At 44.6% G+C, this 24388-nt stretch overlaps 1 protein-coding gene across 6 annotated transcripts in view; it reads left to right on the top strand.

The window, feature by feature from the left end:
- Positions 1 to 23954, top strand: part of Ttll4 (tubulin tyrosine ligase-like family member 4) — a 40081-nt gene extending 16127 nt beyond the window's left edge. For 2 of the 6 annotated variants that reach the window (XM_013519797.1, XM_013519796.1), the window contains exons 2-21: positions 1616 to 1672; positions 2255 to 2347; positions 6297 to 7881; positions 8752 to 8852; positions 9192 to 9252; positions 14695 to 14819; positions 15253 to 15363; positions 15718 to 15794; positions 16474 to 16665; positions 16768 to 16850; positions 17104 to 17232; positions 17580 to 17702; positions 18144 to 18242; positions 18552 to 18686; positions 19126 to 19263; positions 20460 to 20565; positions 21345 to 21555; positions 21697 to 21767; positions 22240 to 22325; positions 22859 to 23954. In XM_013519797.1, coding sequence (XP_013375251.1) covers positions 6395 to 7881; positions 8752 to 8852; positions 9192 to 9252; positions 14695 to 14819; positions 15253 to 15363; positions 15718 to 15794; positions 16474 to 16665; positions 16768 to 16850; positions 17104 to 17232; positions 17580 to 17702; positions 18144 to 18242; positions 18552 to 18686; positions 19126 to 19263; positions 20460 to 20565; positions 21345 to 21555; positions 21697 to 21767; positions 22240 to 22325; positions 22859 to 22976 — 3453 coding nt within the window. In that variant the 5' untranslated portion in view covers positions 1616 to 1672; positions 2255 to 2347; positions 6297 to 6394 and the 3' untranslated portion in view covers positions 22977 to 23954. Of the gene's footprint in view, positions 1 to 1615; positions 1673 to 2254; positions 2348 to 3733; positions 3822 to 6296; positions 7882 to 8751; positions 8853 to 9191; positions 9253 to 14694; positions 14820 to 15252; positions 15364 to 15717; positions 15795 to 16473; positions 16666 to 16767; positions 16851 to 17103; positions 17233 to 17579; positions 17703 to 18143; positions 18243 to 18551; positions 18687 to 19125; positions 19264 to 20459; positions 20566 to 21344; positions 21556 to 21696; positions 21768 to 22239; positions 22326 to 22858 lie in introns of those variants that run through there. The other 4 variants (XM_013519799.1, XM_013519798.1, XM_013519800.1 and 1 more) reach the window with 4 other exon arrangements.
- The last annotated feature ends 434 nt before the right edge of the window (positions 23955 to 24388 follow it).

Genomic DNA, 24388 nt, shown 5'->3' with positions numbered 1-24388 from the left:
TTGGGGAGTCTAGAGGTTTGGCTAAGTGACTCAGCAGGAAGCCAGGGTGCTTACTTTGTATACATCCTGAGCCTGTGGAAGAGGAAGGCTTGGAGATTATGTGAGAGCTACAGGCCTCTTAGGTGGGGGTAGCCTGTTTACAAAGTAAGGCAGGGAAAGAAGCTGCTTGCCACCATTCCTCCGGTTTTGCTCTGGCTGTTTGCTGTTCGGCTGCCATTCCTCTTTGCTCTTGTTGCTTTGCTATCTTCTGCCTCAGAGCCAGCCAAGTATGGACTGAAACCTCCACAAACTGTGAACTAAATAAACCTTTCCTTCCTTCATTTTGGGCGTTGGGTATTTTGTCTCAGCAACGAGAAAAAAGTAACCAAGACACTGGGGAATTGAACTCATGACCTTGCGCTTGCCAGGCAGGCACTGTGCCGCTGAGCTAAATCCCCAGCCCCTTTATACTATTTTGAATAGAATTATTTGCATTGTTTATTAATTGATTGATTGATTAATTGATTTGCAGTGCTGGGGATTGGACATAGGGCCTTGGCATGCTGACCAAGTGCTCTACCACTGAGCTACACCCCTAGCCCCATTTTATTTTATTTTTATGTGTTCCTATTATATAGAAGTAAAAAAAAAAAAACCTTTCTTTTTGCATAATGATTTTATGTCTTACAACTTTACTAAACTTGCTTAGTAGTTCTAAGGATTTTTGTAGATTTCGTAGGATTTTCTATGTATGAGGTCTTGTGTACTATAAATAGTTTACTTCTCTATTTGCTACCTATATATCTTTGATTTCTTTTTCTTGCTTTATTGCACTGGTTGGGCTTGCCAATATAGGAGTGAATAGGAATGGGAAGAGTAAATGTTCTGCCTTGCTCCCAATCTTAGAGGAAATACAGTTAGTGTTTTGCTATTAAGTGTGGTAGTAACTGTTCCTATCGTCTTTTAATGCTCCTATCAAATTTTGAACACCGTCTTTACTTTTTGGCAGCACAAGATGTTCTGAGCTTGTCTGCTTTTCTAAGCCAGCTCTGGAATCAGCTGTTTTTTAGGAGCTCTGACAGATGGTATTTAGAAATGAAGATCTGGGTAGTAGTTAAGTAACTGTTTCATGTTTTAACTCTTTTCACTCAGTGTTTTCAGTTAACCCCAACCATCTGTGTATAAAAACCATGAAAAGACCCAGAAGCAAGAGCAAAGAAAGGTTTTACCTGTGATGTACCTTCTTTTTCTGGTATATCCCAAAGCACTTCAATTGCCCTTTAGTGCCAAGTCATGCTTATAGCTGAAGAATCTAGTAATAAATTTCATAAAAGCTCCCAAATAACATGACAGTTATGTCTTTTGTAAAAGAAAATTGATTGTCCTAGCTGAAATTTTGTGGTGGAATAATTATTGTCTGCTGCTTGTACTTTTCCCCTTTGTGGCAGCTTGTGAGAAGGCTGAGGGGAGAAGATGAGATCACTGGGTGCCAGTAAGAATGAGAGCAGTACACATTCCATGCCAGGAATGTGTATTTGGGGCCAGGTATTATGTTTTTTTATGTGGCTTTTTAACTTGATCTTTCACAGCTACTCAGTGGCTTTTTCTCTCTCCTGTCTTTCCTGGAACATTCCAGCTGTGTGGGTTCAGCATTGAATGGGAGTCACTGCTGACCAGCGCTTTGCTCTGCTCGGTAGGAATCACCGGGAGGGAGGTGGTAGCTGCTGATGCAGCATGGGTGGGAGGAGGAGGCATGCTCTGGAGGCTCTTGGGAAACTCACATAAGTAATGTGTGTTTTTTGTTCTAAGATCAAACAATACAGATGCCTTCAGGTAAACTATCAGATAGCCCCCTCACCTTCCCTTGCCCAGCCCTTCCTTCATCACATCCCTATCCCCCAAGATGACACCATTTACAGTGGTGTGTGTATTCTCCCAGACCTTTGTTTTTGCACAGACTGTTCAGATGTCCTGAGAGCTGTTTAGAGGGACTTTTCTTCCCAAGAATTTTCTCCTCAGCTACTCTGCTCTCAGTTAACCTTTACTTACTTGCTTTTCAGCTGGGCAGTTTCCCATTTGGAACTAAATTAAAGAAGTTAGCCACAGAAACAGATTTGTTTTCTTCTAAGCTTGATTTCTGAAGGCCATAGCTCAGTTTTTGTACCCTGTTTGGCCCTTAAGTCCTCCTGTTCTCAGGGATCATGCGTAGGAACAAGAAACATGTTAGGTCATTAGTTCTGTAAAATATTAGATTATTCAAAATGTTATTTTCCAGGTGAAGGGCGGTTTATTGGCTCCTAAAGTAAGTTCCTTGTGAGCTGTTGATTGGAGGATCAGCTGATGGTGGACTCTTTGAACGTCAGAGGCAGTAAGTATGAACAGCTTTGCCTATCTTCTTTTTTTCTTTCTTTCTTTTCTTTCTTTCAAGACAGGGTCTCTCTATGTAGTTCAGGCTGGCCTTGAGTTCCTTATGTAGCCAGGCTGGGCTTGAGCTCACAGTGATCCTCTTGCTGCAGACTCCCAAGTGCTAGGATTAGCATTTGCCTGTCTTTTAAGTGGTGTGTATAAGTGACTTAAAATGTGTATAAACTGAATGAAAATAATGAAACTTGTAATTACTTGCCATTTGCTCTTTATGAGTTTAGGTTTGTTTTAAGGGTTTTTAGAGAACTAGGGGGTTGAATCCAGGGAATGCTGAGCTACATCTCCAGCCCTGTTTATTTATTTATTTATTCATTTATTTTGAGATAGGGTCTCACTAAGTTGTTTAGATTGGCCTTGAACTTATGATCCTCCTGCCTCAGCTTCCTAAGTCACTGGGAGTGCAGGTGTGTGGCCACCTTGTCTGGCTAAGTTAGGTGTTTTGAAACTTGCATCATTAGCCTGGGAATGGCCTTCTTTTTTTGTTCTCTTTCCTTTGATGTCTCATCTTAAAATACTGCCTAAGAGATGGGTAGTTTGTCTCTTGGATCCTAAAGGCACACAGGTGCACAAGGTAAATCATCATAGTGCATTTAGAAACTTGAGGAATCTTGGAGAAAGGTCTTCTAGACATTGTTGCCCAGACTATACCACAGGGGATGGGTTTGATCCTTGCTAAAAACTGCCTTGTGAGTGTGTGCTGTCTGGAGGGTGGGTGCCAGACATTATTTGGCTATCTGGAGTTTGACTTTATGGCAGAACTATGAGTTTAGAACTACAACAATATTGTGTTCTTGTTGTGATAGCATTTGAAACTATTTTCTTGCTTTCTCAGCTTCCTAGATTTTAGTTTAGACCTTTTTTGTTTGTTTGGTGCCAGGAATCAAACTCACTTTTTGTTTTGTTTTGTTTTTGATACTGTGAATCAAACTCGGGACCTTGCATTTGCCAGGCAGGTGCTGTGCCCCACCTAGCCATATCCCTGACCATTATTTTAAACCTTTGAAAGTATTCTCATTCTCTCTCTCTCCCTCCACGCCCCCGCCTCTCTTTGAGTCCAAGGTTAGGGTCTCAGTAAGTTACTGTCTTGCCTGGGCTGGGCTTAAATTTACAATCCTCCTGCCTCAGCTTCCCAGAGTGCTGGGGTTATAGGCCTGTTCAACTCTGCCTGCCTTAAAGCTCTTTTAAGTTTGCTTCTCACACTCCTGCACAGGCACTGTGGCAGCAGCAAGTATGCAGGGGGCCTAGAACACTGGCTACTTGAATGTTCTAACTGAGTTGCAGCTTCCCATCACGTGGAATTTTGGTTTCATTAAGAATCTCTAGAAGAACAAAGAAGTTGTGTCGACCAACTGATCATTTTCTTGTTTCAGCCAGATACTACTTCTCAACCAAACACCCTAAAACCAGTTGGAGCACTTGTATGTAATCCTATTTTATGGTTTTTTCTATACTTCATGTTCTTGAAGCTACTGTCTGCAGAGTATCTGACATGACAAATTTGTCTTTGCTCACTGTTTCCTCACACTGCCATCTTAGTCAGCCCTGAGAATCTCTGACTAGCTTTGGAGCTCCGCGACAAAAAGGGACTCACAGAAACATCTCACCTGGTTGGTTCTTGAATGCAAACATCTTTCTTTAGGAAGACTGCTTGTCATCCCACACATCATGGGGACTGTGGCAGGAGATAAGGAGTAGAAATAACCAGTGCAGAGACATGAACTCTGAAATCCTACCAGGCAGAGAGAATTCACCCTACTGTGGCTCTTGCTCAGCTGGCTGCTTCACACTGTCTGGGAGGAGGCCACCCACAGTTCTGAGGAGGGTGGGTCTGTCCTTAGTTAGCTTCCTCTTCTTCATTTGGGCTGAATGGCAAGTCAGCTGGTGTTGGGCTCCTTGTGTTCAGTGCTTCTAGCTTGAGCATTCATATGGTGGGATGCAGAGAGGTGGACTTGGCTGTGTGGCACTGCAGTGTGTACAGGAGAGGGACTGTCGTATTTGGCCCGAGAGATTGTACAGTGGGTGCTCATAGCTATGAGGAAGAATGCAGTTGTCTGTTGATGAGAAGGCCAAGGTGTGCTCTTGCATGACCCACCCATGAAGACCTGGAGCAGTGCAACAGAGGTGTGAGTCTGAGATCGTGTGATGCATGTGGAGAGCCACTGGGGGGGTCATCATTTCAGGGCCTGCCAGCCTCAGTTTTCATTTCCTTAGCCTTTTTTCCGATTTGTTCATGCTTCCATTGTGTTGTGTTGGTGGGGAAAGATGTGGGTTCCTGAAAGAGAACTGAGCTTGGGCTGTGAATTTGTTGCGTGTACACAGAGTGTACATGCACACACATATACATACCCCTACACACTCACAGTCTTGTTAAGATCCACAGTATCTGACTCCTGTTCTGTATGCTTCTGTAGCGTACCTGCACAGGGTAATTGTTCTCCGCATGGTCTTTCCATAGTTTGGACTTGTGTCACCTCATTTTGAGGTTACTGGCCTCAAAATCCAGTTTTAGCATTTATGCTGTTTTTAGCCTGCTATCATTTTGAATATTGGGAGTCATGTGAATTTTTGTACTCTCCTGAGAAAGAGTCCATGTAGGTCAGGCTTTAAAGAAAAAGAGGGCAATGTCACGTGGCTTCTGCAAGCTATTTGTTGGTGTTATTCTTTCCTATCTAACTACTCCGAAAATACTTGATGACAATATTAGGATTCCACTCAGAATTATCCCAGATGGGGCCAGCGGTATAGCTCAGTGGCACAGCGCCTTCCTGGTAAGTGTGAGGTTGTGAGTTTGATTCCTGGTACCAAAAAACAAAAACAAAAAGAATTGTCCCAGATGAATGACTTTTTATAGACAGGTTTTATTTCCCACTGCTTTCACTTACTGCCATTCTGAAAGCAGACCCACATTTCCCTGCATTGGTGAGGACTGGAGAGTATATTTTGAATTTGATTTAGGAAGTGACCATGCTGAAGAAATTATGTGAGACCCAGAACTGCAAGGCTTGTTTAGAGATTCTGCATTAGAGGAAGCATTGAATGAGAAGACACATGTGACAAGGTCTCCATCTCTGAGAGCAACCCAAACAGAAGTAGGGGCCATGAAGTAAAGAAAGCGTTTCTCTTCTCTGTTCCCTCTGCTCCCTGAACTCTCCTGTCCCATTGCTGCTGTTGGAAATAGTCACTGGAGGTAAAGATAATGTTGGTGTTTAGTTCTGTTTTCTTTCTTTTCCCCACCAAAACATGGATTGGAATTTAAATTGGAAGGGTTGGCAAGATTCTTGAAGAAATAAAATTGCTATCTCACCTCCAGAATAAACTCTAGGGTTAGCGGAGGAATTTTGTGCTCCTGTCTGAACCTGTCATCCTTAACTATGAAAAGCAGACTAAACCAGAGGCAGCTGAGAGTTGGATTATGGAGCAGTATGGGTCAAATGAATTCTTAGATCATCTTTGAGCTTCCAGAATTGGTTGGTGAGGAGGAAGACAGTGGTGTTCTCTGCCACTTCCAGTCTTGCCTTAGACTTACACTGGTCTTAGATGAGGGAAGCTAGACCTTGTGGTAAAGTCATGGTGGTAAGACAGAGAGCTACTTTTCTTTGGAGAGGGAGGCAAGCTTTCTAAGTGAGAGAATGTGGATACAACCTTCCTCACAGTGGTAGAGTCTTAAAAGTCTTAGTCCTTGAGGAAGCCATCTTAAATTGAATTAGGATTGTAGGGAGACCCTGGAAACTCCCTGGAAATCTAGTGACATTTTCCCAGGGCCCCAAATGATGACAAAGAGCAGTTGCCCAAGAAATGTTGGCTTGGGACTCTATTGCTTACCTGAGGACCATTGTGTCCATAGTCTGTCCTCGCAGGGCAGCAGCATTCCCAGTTATTTCTCTCCTCTGCAGGCTGACAGACTCTAAGGATGCAGCTGGTGCTACTAAAGGTGTGTGGCACCTTTCCTGAGCCAGGCCATGAGGCCACGTGGCCATGATATGGGCCTCTCATGGCCTCAACGGGAGCAGAGCAGCACAGTATTGGCCTCTGCCACAGAAACAGCCACAAGCAAAGCAGTCTGTCAGGCACAGTACCTGCCCTACCACCTGAGAAGCCCTCAGAGGGTGAAGGCTGGGCTCAGTCCCATCAGCAGGTGAAGCCAGCCTGGAAGCTTGAGGAGAAGTACAAAGACACATTGTCAGCAGGAGGGCTGCGTCCAGGTGTCTTGGGGGCCCCACTCCAGCCAACCTGTTCCTTTTGCCCCGGCACTTTATGTAGCTCTGGCACCACAGCTATCATTGCAGGCCATAGCAACTCTTGTTACCTGCATTGTCCCCCAGACTCGTCCAGCAGTACCTTGCTGTACCATCACTCTAACAATAGGCACAAGCCATACCAGCAGCTGGAGTCTTTTTGCTTGCATTCAAGCCCATCAGAAAAAAGACATTTTTTTCTTCCTCAGAAGAGATTCCCTGTCCGTCTCACTGCCAATAAAGCCACCTCTTCCACAGTCTTCCCCATGGCCCAGCCCATGGCATCCTCATCTACAGAACCATACCTCTCACTGGCAGCAGCTGGGGAAAACCCTTCAACAACAAGCCTGGCCCCTGCCATCTCAGGGAAGATCACATCTCCACTGTCTTCCTCCTGCAAGCCCAAGTTGAACAACAACTCCTTCATGCGGCCAAATAGCACTAAAGTGCCTTTTTCCCAGGCCACAGAGGGCCTAAAACCAGTATCCTCACCCAAGATTCAGCCTGTCTCCTGGCATCATTCAGGAGATACTGGAGACTGTGCACCCCAGCGTGTTGAACATAAGGTGCCCCAAAGCATTGGCACTGTCCTAGATGATGCCATTGTCCACATTACCCCATGTACCCCTAAGTCCCTTAGCATATCCACCACCAGTGTTGCCTCTTCCCAGTACAGCTGGAATAGCTTAGCCACGAGGGCAGAGCCATACCCCTATGGCCTGAACGATAACTCCGATTCCAAGGCTCTGGCTAAAGAGGTTCGGTTCACTGAAGCTATGAGGAGATTGTCTGCAAGGGGCTTTGAGAAGAAGCCACAGCAAGGCACCCAGCTTGAACAGTCTTGTTTTGTGAACCCTAACTTCCAGTGCAGCCTTCTCAACAGGAGCAGGCAGTGGAAATCTCCTGTGGTAGGCCAGCAGTTTCCTCAGGAGAATGCTAGATCAGACAGCAAGATCTTCCCTGGAGCCTCGGACCCTGTGGGGTTGGACAGTACAGTCTTCTGTACCAAAAGGATCAGCATTCACCTTCTTGCCTCACATGCCAATGGGCTGAACCCAAGCCCTGCCTGTGGGTCTGTAGTTGACTCCCTACCAGTTGGAGAAGACAAAGCACCCATTCCCCTTTCTTCCCTTCAGCCCCTTGGCATAGCTGAAGTGGCCACCCAGTTCTCTTCCATTCATCTAGGCCAGCCAGGGAAGGAGGAGCCTAAGGAAGCCCGGGAGCTGGACTCACCTGCTATTGAGTAAGTTGGGAACATTTCTGGTTCATTTAGAGAAGTACAATAGGTATACCGTAGTCCAGTGACACTGGCCCTTTTCTTCCAAAGGTTGGTTTTATTTTTTAGATGTCTTAGAATTTTTGGTTTTCACTTATGGCCAGGGATTGGGAAACCATAGTTGCAGGCCAATTCTTGCTGGTTGCCTGCTTTATAAATAAAATTTTATTTTTTTTTGAGTGCAGCTTTGCCTGTTTATTTACTAGTAATTGTGGTTGCTTTCTTGTTAGAATGGTAGGGTTGAATAGTTGTGACAGACTGGAAATGTTTACTATCTGGTCCTTTATAGAAAGAGGTTGTTAGCCCAATTTAGGTTTTAACCAGAAGAGAAATAAGAATTCCAGGCATCAATTGGGGTCAAATTGGGGTTCTATGACTTTCCTACTTTTTTAAAACCAGATCATTCCTAATATGATGGCCATTCAGAGTTGGGGCATAGACATGATTGGTTCCTTCTCTTGTGCCTCTTGTTACTGTTCTAGAACTTTGGTCCACCAAAGCCTTCTTCTGAGTTCTTAGCAGGTGGCCAAAGGACATTTGAAGTCAGTTACCAGATATTCACTGCTGAGTTTTTGCATGCAGAATTTTGTGCTTGTATACTATGAAGCATGTTAAAAAATGGAAAATATAGTGCTTCTATGAGGATGGGAGATGTAAGGCACCATGGTTAGGTATGAACTTTGATGTTAAGAAGAGTGAGTTTTGAGTTCCAGGGAAAAAACAATCAGACTGGTGATAGGAAAGAGACAAATGCTGTGAGATGATGTAGGAATAAGACCCTAACTGTGACTTTTCTCATGCAGTAGGCTGGGCTGTGGTTACAATTCTTTCTTTTAGTTCAGCTACTGACCTCCAGCCAAACCAGGCAGATGCTGAAGATACAGAAGAACTAGTAGATGGTGTGGAAGACTGCTCCAGCCGTGATGAGAATGAAGAGGGTGAGTAGGGAACCCTCTCACCTCCAACTGTTGTCACAACCTGTTACAGAAGAAGGCCAATAATGCATGCTTTTTGGCTCACATTATCACCCACATGAATCAATTCCTCTGGGGCTTTCCAGGGAGCAGGGGGAGTTGAACCTTTGGTCCTCCTGTCCCACTGGTCCTGCCCTCTCTCTGCTGCTGTTGAGCTCAAGGAAGAGAGTGTAAGGTAGCTGGGTGGTACTTGTACCTTCCCAAGAGGAGCAGAGTCCAGAGTGTTGAGGAAAGCTGGGTAGGCTTGGTGAGTGTGTGTGGTAGCCCCTTCCAGACTGGCCCTCTCTGTGCTTCCCCCTACAGAGGACTCTGAGTGCTCCTCAAGTGCTGTCTCCCCCGGTGAGTCTGTGGCCGAGATCTCTCGGTAAGTGTCGGTTGTGTGGATTACTGGATGTTCATTTCATCATTTCAAGATTATGAAGAGATAACCATACCAGCCCTGAGAACCCTAACTCATTTTCACCAAACTTGTGTTTGAACGGGGGAACTAGACACAGTGGTCAATTGGGCGTAAAAACAGCATTGTACTTTTTAAGGATGCAAGTTGATCTTGAGGCACCAAGAAATTGTTCAACTAGGAAAGTAATTTCAAGAAGTGTTTTAAAAAATGAGTAACTAATTAAGGAAATATAATATTTGAGACATTTCTTTAGTCATTTAGATCACTACCCTGAGGGTGATTGTCACCTATACCATCAAACACATCCTTTTTTTTTTTTTCTGGTACAGAGAATCAAACCCAGGACCTTGCACTTGGCAGGCAGGCACTGTGCTGGTGAGCTGTATTCCCAGCCCTCATCCTATTTTGACAAATACTTCCAAGATAGGAGCTTTTAGCCACTTAGCAGTCTTATTATTTAAATACAGGATGACCAAAATTTTTTTTCATTATTTTTATAATACAACAGGAAATATAAAAATGACAATTTTATCAAATTTACTTAATAATTTTTCTATGGATGCTATATTTTAAAACATTCAATACATAGTGCTATATTACAGTGTGAAGAGTGGCATCTTGTCTCTTTCCAAATTCTTTCTGCATTACTGTTTTTCTTTGAGCAACACACTTTACACTATCGTGCTAGCCTGTCTTTCCTTTTTTCTGTGGGTGGTATAATTTCAATAAAATGTCTCCCCACTAAACGTAATGGCAAAAATGTCGTAGATGGACATCCTGGTTGGCATTTCACTATCTCCTATTTTTCAGTTATTTGGTCTATTAGATGTATTCTAAATTGTAAATGACTTTTTGAACCCCCTTGTTTTGAATAAGTGACAAATGAGTTCCATGTTGTTTGGTCTGGAAGGTACATAAATATGTTATAACTATTTTTTCCTCACTTTTTGATTATAGGATAGTTTGTTAGATGTTGGTCAACTCACACTACCTATAGAATACTTATAATCATTGACCGCTGTTTGAATTTCTTTGATTTTGTTTCTTTCCTTTTTGTTTTGGTTTTTTGAGATAAGGTCTCACTATGTAGTTCAGGATGATCTTGAGCTCACTACATAGCCCACACTGGCCTCAAATTTGTGGCAGTCCTCCTGCCTCAGCCTCCTGAGTGTGAGTGCTGGGATTACAGACACACACTGCCACCCCTGGCTTGTTTCTTCTTTCAAGTTCTGTCAAGTTCTGTATTATGCATAGTTGACAATAACGTGTCTTTTTTGTCTTTCCATTTTATAACACAGACTTTTTCCTCTCTGAGATGCTAGCATTTCTCCCCTTTTCAGTAATTTCTTTTACACTTCCTTCCTGTTCAGTCTCAGTGTCCCAAACGTGTCTGTTTTGTTTTTTTTTTTTTTTTTTTTTTTTTTGGTTTTTCTCCGGTACTGGGAACCGAACTCACGACCTTACGCTTGCCAGGCAAGCGCTTTGCCGCTGAGCTAAATCCCCAGCCCCTGTTTTGTATTATAGAAGAATATCACTGATTTCTGGAGAAGTATAAAAATGATATATAATGTACTTACAGTGAGAGTTTTCATAGATTGTAGAACAGAATTATAGGTTATCTTTCACAAATAAAATAAGCATGAATTAGTGAAAGAAAAGAACCATAACTTACTATTAGATTTCACTGGAAACAAATATCAAAGGTGAATAGATCCTAAATTTAAAAATATGTTAAAAAAAAAAAAAAACCAAACAGACATACAAATGTATCTTATGTAAACAATCAGCTGGTTGAAATGATACCTCCAGTGACATTCAGGATCATCAGTACATAAACAGACACACTGCCTGACTAATGCCCGAGATTGACAGTTAAGTGCTTAAAATGCTGTTTGACTCTCTTCTGAAGTTAGTTTTATGTGGGGAAATAAGATTGATACTAACCTAGCCAAGGATCATGGCACAAGCCTATAATTCCAGCACTCTGGAGGCTGAGGCAGGAGGATTGTTGGGAGTTTGAGGCCAGCCTACATAGTGAGACCATGTCTAAAAAAAAAAGAAAGAAAAGAAAGTTTGATGTTAATATTAGTATCTTAGTAATAAGAAATTGGATTTAAGCTGGGTGTGGTGGCACATGCCTTTAATCTTAGCTCCTGGGAAGGCTGAGACAGGAAGAGTGGAAAATTCAAGGCCAGCCTGAGCAACTTAACATGACCCTGTCTCAAAAAAAGGAAGAAGTTTTAATAAGTGCTGAGGATGTAGCTTAGCATTCTTTGGGTTTAGTCCTCAATATCAGAAGACAAAAGTGAGAAAGAAGGAAAAGAAATTAAATTTAAGTTTATGTAAAATTCTTTAGCTTTCATCCAGATTATTTTATCGACTGACTTTGGTGGAGTCTGAGTGATGTTCATCCTTAACTAGGGAACCCATTAAGGTGATCTCTTAATGTGTGAGTCCTTTTGTAGCACAAATAGTTTTAGGTTGCTGCATAGTGGAGTTGGGGAGTCGGAGGGAGGAAGGCACTATGAGTGAGGGCATGTTATATGTCATGTGAATGAGTTTCAGAACTTGCTAAATGATCATTTATTTTATTTTTGGGGTTTTTTTTGTTTGTTTGTTTTTGTCTTTTTGAGACAGGGTTTTGCTATGCAGTTCAGGCTGGCCTTGAATTCAGTTTGTAGTCCAGACTGGCCTTGAAGTCTTCTGCCTCAGCCTCCCAAGTGCTGGTATTACAAGTGTGTGCCACCACGACCCGGTTCACTAAATGATCATTTAAATCACCTTTAAAGAACACCTTCAAAGTTTCCAAAAATATTCTTTTGCTCCCCTTATTACTTCCAGCCTTGCCTCAGAATTGAGTCTCTGTCTTCATTAATTGTGTTTTTGCTAAGTATTAAAAAGAACTGAGGTGGCGCCACACCTATAATCTCAGCATTAGGGAGGCTGAGGCAGGATTGCTGTGAGTTCAAGGCCAGCGTGGGCTCCATAGTGAGTTGAAAGCCAGCCTGAACTACATAGCAAGATCTTGTCTCAAAAATAAAATAAATACTCCCCCCAAGGTACTAAGTACTAAAGTGTTTCTTTTTAATAATTTCTTCTGAAAAATACAAGAGAAACACATATAAGTATAGCAAATTGAGGTTTTGTTTTTAAAAATCAGTCTATTCTAATTTTTTATTAAAATCTAACCACATTTGTCGAGGCCTGCTCAGCATGTGGAGCATCCAGACTCTGGTTGCTTGTCTTAGATGAAAGAGAGAGGAAAAGATCTCCCTGTGCCTTGGTTAGAATGGATAAGGCTGGCTACCTCTCCATGAATGTGATGGCGTGGCAGCAGCTAACCAACTTGTAGACTCAAGGCAGCAAGGTGGAGGCAGAGATGTCTGGAAAGTGGGACACTTAGAATTGGAACTTTCTATGAAGGTGACAGAAACGCTTTTGTGGGTACTAAGTCAGGTATGTAAATTGTCAGTTTGCACTTAATCCATCCTCCTTTCAGAAAAGCAAGTCTTCTGGTTGTAGCTATTAGATGCTGCTGAAGTACCTCCATTTTCCATAAGAGAAAGATACATTGCACATTCATGATTTGGAGTCCCACCTTTTCTGTGTTTATCTGTGGCCCTGCTTTGGTATAGCTGCCCAGCCCTTTATCTAGCCTTTCTCATGTAGGAGCCTGGTATCATGGTCTGGGGATGTAGTTCAGTGGTAGAGCACTTGCCTATAATGTGGGAGGCCCTGGATTCCATCCCCTGTAGCTCCAAAACAAACAAAGATGATATGGTTACATACACCTGTAATCTCAGCACTCTGGGAGGCTGAGATAGGAGGATTGCAAGTTCAAGCCCAGTTTGGGCAATTTAACAACTTAATTGAGACCGTCTTAAAAAAAATTAAAAAGGACTGGAGATGTAGCTCAGATGTAGCCTTGGGTTCAGTCTCTGATATTAAAAAAAAAGAATTAAAACAAGAAACTAAAAATTCACAAAAGGTGCTGGGCATGGTGGTGCATGCCTGTAATCCCAGCATTTGGGAGGCTGAAGCAGGAGGATTACCTGAGTTCAAGGCTTGCCTGAACTATGTAGTGAGACCCTGTCTCAAAACAAACAAACAAACAAACAAAATATTCACAGAAGTTGTGCATTTTGCTCTTTTATTGGATACTATAAATAAAGCTGGTGTAAATAATGCTTTACATACTTGTATGTGAACATAAGTCTTCTGAGATAAATGCCGAGAGTGTTGTTCCTGGTCATATGATGTTTAGTTTTGTATGTTTAGGTTTTAAGAACTGTCAGAACTGGTTCTGAGAGTGACTGTGTGATTTTATATTCCTATTTTATCTTTATTCTTGTATCTTAACTCATTCTCCTTGATTTTCAACAATCTTAAATGCTGATTCTCAGTAAACTAGTAACCTTTGAAGAAAAAATTTGAAATAAAAAATAGGATTGAATTGTAATAATTGGAATTATTTAACTGGGAATTAGTATTTAATTTGACCCAGTAAAAGCCATTAGAAATCCCAAAGATTTGAAATGCTGAAGCATTTTATATATAATGCCTATTTCTGTTATACTGAAAACAGCAGCAGAAAGTGACTTTTGTTGTTGTTGCTGGGATTGAATCCAGAGCCTTCCAGGCCAGGGAAGCATTTATACCCTGAACTGTATGAATAGCTCTCATAATGAGTTTTTATAAAGTAAAAATTAATCTCATAGTATTTGTGAATTATACTCTTCATTTTTCAATGCTATCTGAGGATTTGTACCTGCAGGTGGTAGATACAAATGCTCCTTATGACAGCCTTGGCTGAGTATTGCTGAAATAACACTAGACACCACAGCCCATGGCCCCAAGTCCTGGCACTTCAGCCCAGGAGGTCCAGACTGTGTCATCACTCTATGACATGGGAATCCCGTGTTGAGAGTCCTGTCCAAAAGGGAGAAGGCATGAACCACCCATACATCTTCACACCAAGCTAAATACACAATGAGTTAGAAGTAACATTCTTTCTTTAGGTTGCTTTTCCCCCTTTTTCTTTTTAAAAATGTCTGTATCTCTTCTTAGATCTTTCTGATTCTATTTAGTTATCTATTTCATTTTTTTTTTCCTGTCCTCTTTTTTGTCCTAGTGTAGCAGTGTCTACCCAAACTCATGTCATTCTTTCAGAACTTCTCTTCCAGGGACTTCTCCAGCCTGTGACTTGTCACAGGAAATTTTGGAGATGTGTTATAGAAGTCTCTGGGTGACATTCTGTGGTGTGGCTGTATATAGGTTAGCAATGGATTCATATTTGCAGAAACAATTATTGGGCACTTGTCTTTTTAAAATCATTCTATATCATAAGACAGCACCTCAGGGCTGTTGCATTCCCTCTCTCTGCCACATGTTTGTTTTTCATCTTAGGAGCTGCGTGGAGATTCTGACCAAATCCCTTTCCAATCCTGAGAAAGTTATCCGACCAGCCCTCATCTATAGTCTCTTCCCCAATGTTCCCCCTACCATCTATTTTGGTACTCGAGATGAGAGAGGTAAATGTGGCCAAGTGACAAAGCCCAGAAGAGCCCCCAGGAGAAGGATGCTATGAAGTTGGGAGGAGGTGGTGATGGGGTGGGAAGGGCTTCCAGAATGGCTGTTCTGACAGTTACCTCACTGCCTAGTTCCCACCTAGTTATAGAAGTAGTATGGGGACTTTTCCTTGGCTGTCCTTTAGCTGTCCCTTTTCAGCTTCATAATCTCAGCATCGCTGTGCCCCTAATCTTGTTTCTTCCCCATTTCAGTCTCCTCTTTCTTTGCTCTCGTTTTTGCACTGCCCACTTCCCCAGAGCTTGCTCCTCTGAAACCCTGATCTGGAGCAGTTTTTAGTGACTTATCTAGGATGGGCACCATTGTTGTCTTTCTATCCCCTCACTATGACTCTTCTGCTCTCCCCCTGTCGCCTCCTATTTCCTGTCTTTCCCCCAGTGGAGAAACTTCCCTGGGAGCAGAGGAAGCTGCTTCGGTGGAAGATGAGCACAGTGACTCCCAACATTGTCAAGCAGACCATTGGGCGGTCTCACTTCAAAATCAGCAAGAGTGAGTCACTTGCCTAACTGTGAGTCTGTTATCTGGCCCACCAGCTGGGCTTTGGGTAGGAGGCTAGCCATAATCCCCTGATGTATCGGCACTCCTGGGGACTCTGTCTTGACGTCTAACCTCATAGGGGAACATAACTCTGACAACCGTCTGGGATGACCTTGTTGCTCAAAATTGAGAGACAGAAGGCCATTGTTCTGTCCCTGGCCTCAGGCCTCATGTAGGGCAGCTCCATGGCAACTGTTCAAAACCAAGCCAGAGAGCTGTGCTCAGAAGCAGTGATATTTCAGGGCCCGTGGGACTCTCCTAGGAACTGAGCTGCTAGCAGGCTGACTCCCTGATTACTTTCTGTAGGAAACGATGACTGGCTGGGCTGCTGGGGTCACCACATGAAGTCTTCTAGTTTCCGATCCATTCGAGAGCATCAGAAGGTAGGGGTCCTGTCTGAGAAGCCCGTTCCTCTGGACTTTGAATTAATTCAGGGGGAGGGTAGCATTGGGGCAGTTGGGGCAGGTGTCGGAAGATGAAGGTGATTTCTTCTCACAGAGAAGTGAGCAGGGTTTAGAGAGGAGAAAGTCCAGGGGGAACAGTGTCAGACCACATGCATCTCCAGTTCTGCTGTAGTGTCTTAGGCAGTTGCTACCTCTCGGGGGGACTCTTTCCTCTAATATGGTATGAGAGGCATTGGCTATTTTCAGTGGATTGCTTCCCCTCCTGCCTTGGGCATTACTGCTGTCAAGGTAAGTATGTATATTGAGGACGTCTGGTGTCACGTTGGAACAAATGTCTCTTGCCCCCAAACATAATAAAAGCCAGATGCTTTCCTGTCCTTGTCCCATGGGCTGTTGTGGAAGAAGGTTTAACAACTTCTGTGCACTCAAGGTGAATGCACTCATATCTGTCTTCATCGCTGTTTTGCTTTGTGTTTTAATCATTTTTTGGTGAGTGCTCAACAGCTGGATACATAAGGACTATTAGGTGTGACAGTAAGGTGGAAGAAGAACTCAGACTGTTGCTAAGAAAGGTGGAAAGGCATAGCGGGGCTTGTCATCTTTCTCTGGTCTCACCTCCACCTTCCCCTGCTCTGACCCTTTGTCTCCCCTCCTGTAGTTAAACCACTTCCCAGGCTCATTCCAAATTGGGAGGAAGGACCGGCTCTGGCGGAACCTGTCTCGAATGCAGAGCCGCTTTGGCAAGAAGGAGTTCAGTTTCTTCCCTCAGTCCTTCATCCTGCCCCAGGATGCCAAGCTCCTGCGCAAGGCTTGGGAGAGCAGCCGCCGCCAAAAGTGGATTGTGAAGCCGGTGAGTGGGGGTCACAGCGGGTAGGAGATAATGGTCTGAGAAAGGGAACAACAGAGTGTTGGGCCCAGAGCAAATCTTGTCTCCTTTCTACTCACCTTGTAGCCAGCATCAGCTCGAGGCATTGGCATCCAGGTCATTCACAAGTGGAGTCAGCTCCCCAAGCACAGGCCCCTCCTGGTACAGAGGTGAGTCTGTCTCTAGCTCACATCTCTCTCCCCAATCTTCTCATCCTATTGGCCTCCAGGCTCCCCTCTTACAGCATTCTTCTGCCCCTTGTGCTCCCAGCCAAAGAGCTGCTTTAATCAACTGAGAGGCATCAGGTGTTTTCAGTTGATGGTTTAGGGTCTTTATCTTAAGGACTGTTAACTGGCTTTTGTTGAGGCTGTTACTACCAGGCCCTGTCTCATCTGATGCAAAGCTGGCCTTTCCTCTCTCTAGGTATCTACACAAACCCTACCTCATCAGTGGCAGCAAGTTTGATCTGCGGATCTATGTTTACGTCACTTCCTATGATCCTCTACGGATTTACCTCTTTTCAGATGGACTTGTCCGCTTTGCCAGTTGCAAGTGTGTAATAGTGATGAGGTGTCACCTTGACAGTTTGGGGATTCATTTTCCTCAGAGGGAAAGTAGAGGGCTCTAAACACAAAAATAAATGTCCTGTTCTTTTTTGTTAGCAAAGGGGGTGGTGGGAGGGAATAGGAAATAAGGATGTTCTCTACTTCTGCAGACTGAGGTGGGGCAAAAGAGATGGGCTTACTTGTGCTTTTGTAGAACCTTGCCCACAGATGCACTTCTCAGGTCTGGTGCATCTGAAAAGATCAGTGCATTTGTTAATGACCTCCTCAGCAGTTAGGGAAATGTTAGCTCTTCTCTTTCTGCTCTCTCATCATCTTTCCTCTTCTCACTTCCAGGTATTCCCCTTCTATGAAGAGCCTTGGCAACAAGTTTATGCACCTGACCAACTATAGTATCAATAAAAAGAATACCGAGTACCAGGCCAACGCAGATGAGACAGCCTGCCAGGGCCACAAATGGTACTAAGGACAGTGTCCCAGTCACTGAAGGCTTAGAGGATTGCTTTGAGTTTTGGTTTTAGGGGTTCAGAGAATAGTATTAGAGGATTGATATCACACCCAAAGATTACTTGTCAATTTAGAATTGGTCTATTTTCATCTCAGTTAATCTCTTAATTCAAAATGTGAAACTAAGTGGGCGTGGTGGGGCACACCTGTAATCCCAGCACTCGGGAGGCTGAGGCAGGGGGATTGTTGTGAGTTCGAGACCAGCCTGGGCTACAAAGTGAGCTCAAGGCCAGCCGGAACTGCGTAGCAGACCCTGTCTCAAAAAGACAAAAAAACCAAAAAAGTCACATGAAGAGATATGAAGAAAATAGGCTTCTTATTCCTTGTTCTTCTTTTTTCACCACTCATTTCTAGACTATAATGCCAAATTTACCCTATCATTCTACCCTGCAGGGCATTGAAGGCTTTGTGGAAATACCTGAGCCAGAAGGGAATCAATAGCGATATCATCTGGGAGAAGATAAAGGATGTTGTTGTTAAAACCATCATCTCGTGAGTCCTGCTGTCAAGTTGGGTAGGGGAGTCTCCTGCCAAACCTCCTCTCCTGTTGCTATGCCATAGGCCTTGGATCATGCTATGGTTTAGTTTTCAGGACAGGGAACAGGAATGAGTAGATAGAGTTAAATTCTGCTCATTTCCTGAACTTCATCGCAGAATTGGCCCCATAAGAGACACATCTCTTTAAGAACCACTTTTTCTAGGTGGCTTCTACCTGTCTTTCTGGGGCACCCCATTGGCAGGGCAGCTCTGGGTAGGAATGTGAGAGAGCTGGACTGAATACATTCTTGGCCCTGTGACCAGGTCAGAACCCTACGTGACCAACCTGCTCAAGATGTATGTCCGGCGGCCCTACAGCTGCCATGAGCTCTTTGGCTTTGATATCATGCTGGATGAGAACCTCAAACCCTGGGTCCTAGAAGTCAACATTTCCCCCAGGTAGGTAGTATTTTCGGTATATGCACAGCAGAATACTTGCTGTGTCCTCAGGATGCCATTGCCACTCTAGTTTTGTTGATTTGGGGAAGATCTTTTCTTCAGCAGAATTTGTGTTTTCATGGTTTTCATTTGTTCATTCCTTCATTCTTTGCCATTACCTCAAGTTTCTTTGGAAATGGTGAGAGGTTGTTGAAAGTTACTCCTTTCATGTTGGTCCCTGTTGCTTGCTTTGCCCTAGCAAACCAAGGTCATGGGCAGGTTTGTTGGCCTGAGCAAGGTTATTCTCTGTCTTTGGTACAAGAGGCTCTCATACTTGGGGACTGGAGCCCTTTTCGTTCTAGGGAAGCCAGGGAGTCAAGGGGGCCAGGCCTGACTTGGATATAGGACCAGAAACTACTTTGGAGCTGCTTTGACTGTGCTTTGCATCTTCTTCCTGAAGCCTCCACTCCAACTCTCCCCTGGACATCAGTATCAAAGGCCAGATGATCCGTGACCTTCTGAATCTGGCAGGGTTTGTTCTGCCCAGCGCAGAGGACATCAGCTCCAGCCCCAGCACCTCCAACAGCTCCCTTACCAGGTCAGCTCCTTGCCTGTTGGCTTCTCTTCTGCATGGTCTCACTTGCGCTCGCTCTGGACCCACTGTCCATGCACATGCCAGTGCCACAGCAGCACCCCTACAAGCAAGTTTGGCTCTTTCCCTCCCCTGCTCAGCAGTCTCCACAGGGCTGGGGGACAGATTTAAACTCCTTGTCCGTGCATTTGAAGCCTGTCTCCCTTTCCTGAGTGCGTCTTTCTCTGCTTCTCTTCCTGGCTGCTGTGCTGACAGACGAGGTCACTCAGAGAAGCAAGGTTGGAAGGATCCTTAAGGGCCGGTTAATTCAGTCTCCTCTCTGAAAAGTTCATTGTTTCTTGCTGTTCCCACATAGTGTTCTTGCCTCTGCGCCTGGGGTTTCTTCCTTTTGAAATGGCCCACACCCTGTTCATTAGAGTCTGGCTTTAGACCACATATGCATAATAACTTCTCAGGATGGGCTTTTTCCTCCATACCTCAAACACTTGGGACTGCTCTTGAGAGGAGTGTCTAAACTTAATAAGCACCTGTGATGTGTAGGGAAACAACTCTATAAGGTTAATGCTAGCATAGCAGTTTATAGGTAAGGAAAGTGAAGATCCCTAGTGTTAAGTAACTCATCCAGCATCATTTAGCTGGAAAGTGGAATTAAAATTCTGATTTGCCTGGTAACAAAACTTACTTTGCCTCCTATATACCTTGTGGACTCAGGTTCGGCTCTGTCCTATCGTCGTGTGATTTATTCTGCCTGCTGTACCATAAGCTCTGCAGAGGTAGTTGCAGCTTTCTGTCAAATCTGTGTCTCCCAGCAGTGACTAGTAATGGATGATGAGACTGAGGTACAGGAGGTTATTATTGGCCCAGGGTCACACATAGATAGTAGAGCAGAGCTGAGGGTATAGTGTGTGTTCACTAAATTAAACTAAACCAAATCCAATTTTTTTTTTTTTTTTTTTTTTTGGTCAAATTCAAGAGAGGGACCTCTTACTCTTACATGGTACTGGTATTGGTTGACCTGGGCAGGCTTCCTGCGTGGAGTGCATTTTAGTGCGTTCTATTCAAGTGTTAAACATCTTCCAGACATCTTCATTTTCTCTGGAGAAGTGGGTCTTTTCAGGCTTTACCTGCTCTCCCTGTTTCCTCAGGATGCAAAGCTGCTGGCTATACTTTACTTTCCATATCTCACTTGTAATTACCCCCAGCTCTCACCTTAGTTCTCCCAGGGACAAATGTCGGATGGCTCCCGAGTATTTCACTGCACAGAAGATGAAGAAAGCCTATTACCTGGCCCCGAAAATTCCTGACCAGGTAGGAGATTGGTCTTTTCCCCAGCAAAAAGCTTCTGAGTGCAACCATTTAGAACCCCAGGACTCTAGAGCAGGGTTTATTTTTTGGCAAATACCTAATCCTGGGAGGGAATTGATGCTCTTTATTACATTTTCAAGAGCCACTGCCCTTAGCACAATGCTCCAGTGGCCCTCTGTTGTCAGAGCTGTAGGCCTTTACTCCTCAGAGTTCTTTCCTTGAAAGGTGCAGAGTGACTGTGGGAGGCCTGGCTCACAAGCAGATATGGGGGCCAGATGTAAGAATGGCAGGCAGCAAAGTATGGTGATGCATGCCTGTAATCTCAGCACTTTGGGAGGCTGAGACAAAAGGAGCTTAAGTTTGAACCCTGTCTAGTGATACTTCATCTCAGAATTTTTTTTTTTTTAAAAGTTATCTTAAGGGCTGGGGATATAATGCCCAGTGCAAAGGCCCTAGGTTCAATCCCCTAAGGGGTAGGGGTAGGGGTGGCGGGCAGAGGCTGCTGCCAAATCCAAGTAACTGGACCCTAACGTTGATTCTGTCCAACAGACCCCTTAACCTTAGAGTCCATAGGGTGCCCCTGATCACAGCCAAGAGCTAAGCTCAGTGGACTTAGGAACAGATGGTGTACACAGGTAGCCTACGAGGTGGCATTGGTGGTCCCATGAAAATCCTGGAGCCCTAGGACCCAGGGCTGTGCTCCCTGCCCCCCAGTTTCTTGATTATCTGCCTATGGCTTGTACTCTGTCACACCTGCTTCTTCTCTATTGCTTGACCCATAGGACTTCTATTCATCTGTGCTGGATGTCCTGACGCCAGATGATGTTCGGATTCTGGTTGAGATGGAAGATGAGTTTTCTCGTCGTGGTCAGTTTGAACGAATTTTTCCTTCTCGAATCTCTTCTCGCTATCTCCGCTTTTTTGAGCAGCCACGATATTTCAATATTTTGACCACCCAGTGGGAACAGAAGTACCATAGCAACAAGCTCAAAGGTGATGTGCTCTCCCTGTCTGCAGGAGGCTATATTTAGTGAGAGATTAAATCCCATTAGCCTAAGGAACAGGCCTCTGGAAGGAAAATGGGCCAATTAGTTTCTCCCTATTAAGTCCTAACCGCTGCTTACCTTGTCCTAGGAGTGGATCTGCTTCGGACTTGGTGCTACAAAGGGTTCCACACAGGGCTTGTCTGTGACTCTGCTCCACTGGTGAGTGACACTGGTGCTGGGGGTTGACTCTTCTCAGCTCTCCTTCCTTTGCCTTAAGACTACAGCGTGGTCTGGTAGTGGGTACAGAGCCTTTTACTTCTCCCCTAGGCCCTGCATCTGCTTCTTGACCCTTTCCTTTTGAGGCAGTGATTGCAGCCAGGATTGCCTGGGTACCTTTCTTTCAAGAATCAAAAAGTGGGGCTGAGGATGTAGCTCAGCAGCACAGTTCCTGCCTGGCAAGTGTGAGGCTAAGAGTTCAATTTCTGATAAAAAAAAATAAAAATAAAAAAGTACTCGTTGGCTCAACTTTGTGATTCAGGAGAGAGCGAAGACTTTTACCTCTCTGGGCCTTGCCTTGTGAAGGGTGAAGGGAAGAGTCCCATGATCATTCAGAGCTGGAAAGAGTCCCAGACCCCAGACATTCCTGCCTGACCTCTTGGCCCTTTTGTCTCACCATTTGCTTTGTTTTTAGTGGTCTCTGCCAACATCACTTCTGACTGCCCCAAAGAATGACGAGATGCTCAATGCCTTCAGCAAACTGGACACTGGCAAACTGGGGTGAGTGCTGCTTTGACAAGGCAAGGGCTATTGAGTATGGGGAGTTTTCTTCCTGTCCTCTCAGACTGACAACGAAATGAGTATTCTCCATCTGGGGGTTAGCAGGAGTACCAGTGTGCAGCCACAGTATCCTTTCCCTGGTGGCTCTTGGTGGCAAAGCTAGCTGGAACACGGAATCTACTGAAGCTGCCACTTGGAGCCATACCTATTCGCTGTAGGGAGTTCTTACCATATTTACCATATTCACACTTGCACTTAAGCTGTAAGCCTTCAAGTAAATATAAAGTACCTAATGGGTATTAATATATCCATATAATTACTACCTACAGCACCATAGTGTTAGGAATTTGTGCCTCAGACTCCAAAGGCAAATGACAGGTTAGTCTCAGCTATACAGTGTCTAAACCATCTTTCCAACCTGTTCCCTTGAGAAAGTACAGCTTCTCCAAAAGAAACCTACTGCCCTCTGAAGAAGGGCCCACAGCCAACTTCAAGAAGACGTAGGCTGACTTCACTCCTTTCCCTTTCCCTAGGAAACCCACTTCCTCAAAGGACAGTGAAGATACCAGCAAAGAATCCATCCTCTCCACACAGACGTTACCCATGATCAAGTACACTGGCAAGACTGTGAGACTTTCTACTCCCTCCTAGCTGCTGTGAGCCCGTGACTGGCTACCACGACATGGCCTGCCCAGGAGCACCAGCATCAGCTACCTCATGGGAACCGCCTGCTGACCAGCTTGAACCCCTGCCCCTTCCCCTTGCCTTCATCAGAGTATTTTTGAAGTGGTTGTATTACAGAGATGGGCATTTGGAGGGCTGGAGGGGGGTGGAGGGGTGGGGTGGTGGGGAGCAGGTGAGGAAGGCTCACTCTTCTCTGTCACCTGCTGCCTGGCTATGCACCTCAGATCTCAGTTGAGAAGCCAGTGATGGCCAAGCAGCCTTATAAAGCAGGATTTGGTTTCTACCTTCATAGAGCCACGTGTGTTTGTTTTAGGCCTTGATATAGTGGTTGAGTTGTAGCTGAAGAGAAAAGAACATGTTGGACATGTTTGGGCTGCAAGTCCTATGTCTGAGGAGGTTCCTCTGAAAGTCCTCATTTGCTGAGGTCTCCCCTCCCTCGCTGCCTTTCCTGAGGAGCCACTTTCAAAACCTTCAGATGTCCTCAGTAGATAGGGAAGAGAGATAACATGCTGAACCCACTTCCTGACAGCTTAGTCTGGGGGGGGGGGGCTCGTGTCCTTCAGACCATTTCTACTTTCATACCCATCCAGTAGCCCTAGGTCTTGCTGTTCGGGCCTTCTTGTCCACCCTTCCAGGCTTCTCTTGTGTCTATGCAGCTGGGCTTCCTATGAGAGGTTCTGTGGACTTAGTGAGTTTCTAATGGCTCTAGTGGAGGAGCCCAGAGGATCCCTGTTGCTGTGGGATAGGTCCACATGTCAAAGGACACATCCAGGGGGACTGGGCAGGAGCTGTGCCTTCCCCTCATCACAGAAGTCTTAACATTTTGTTTTAGAGCTGGCAGGCACATTCCAGGACAGTCACTTGTAATATGGGCTTCCAGTCAAATCTCTGACCATGCTCATACTTAAGTAAATATGAGTGTTCAATAAATGTTGACCAGATGAACTCTGCATATAGAGACTTTCAAGGACAAGAGCACCTGAACCACAAGCTCTGCTGCTTTTCCCTGAGGGAAAGTGAAGGCCGAGGAGAAGCAGACAGTGTGGGAGCTTGGATCAGAGTGGCTGATTTCACCTGCACTGGGCTCTTTCCTCACCCAGGACTTTGCAGTGGCTGCTTGCTGCCTCCTCAGTTAGTTTTTCCCCTGGTTAGTTTTTCTGGCAGTGCACATACAAGAAGTCACTTGGTTCCACGTCTCATATGGACATTTTCCACATTAGGCAGGAAGCTTAACTACATTCCCACCCTGGTCACTAGGTGTCATTGTTCCTGTGGGCTTCAGAAAGATAGACTTCCTTGCTTTGCGGCTTCTGGGGTTGTGTGATGCGTGGGAGAGTCCTGACTGGGTTCAAGGCCAGAATAGCTGAATATGGTGCCCA

The sequence above is a fragment of the Chinchilla lanigera genome, unplaced genomic scaffold, assembly GCF_000276665.1.
Source record: "Chinchilla lanigera isolate Chin_1 unplaced genomic scaffold, ChiLan1.0 scaffold00052, whole genome shotgun sequence".
Classification (NCBI taxonomy): Eukaryota; Metazoa; Chordata; class Mammalia; order Rodentia; family Chinchillidae; genus Chinchilla; species Chinchilla lanigera.
The sequence above is the reverse complement of the archived record's forward strand: the minus strand, read 5'-3'. Positions and strand labels throughout refer to the sequence as shown.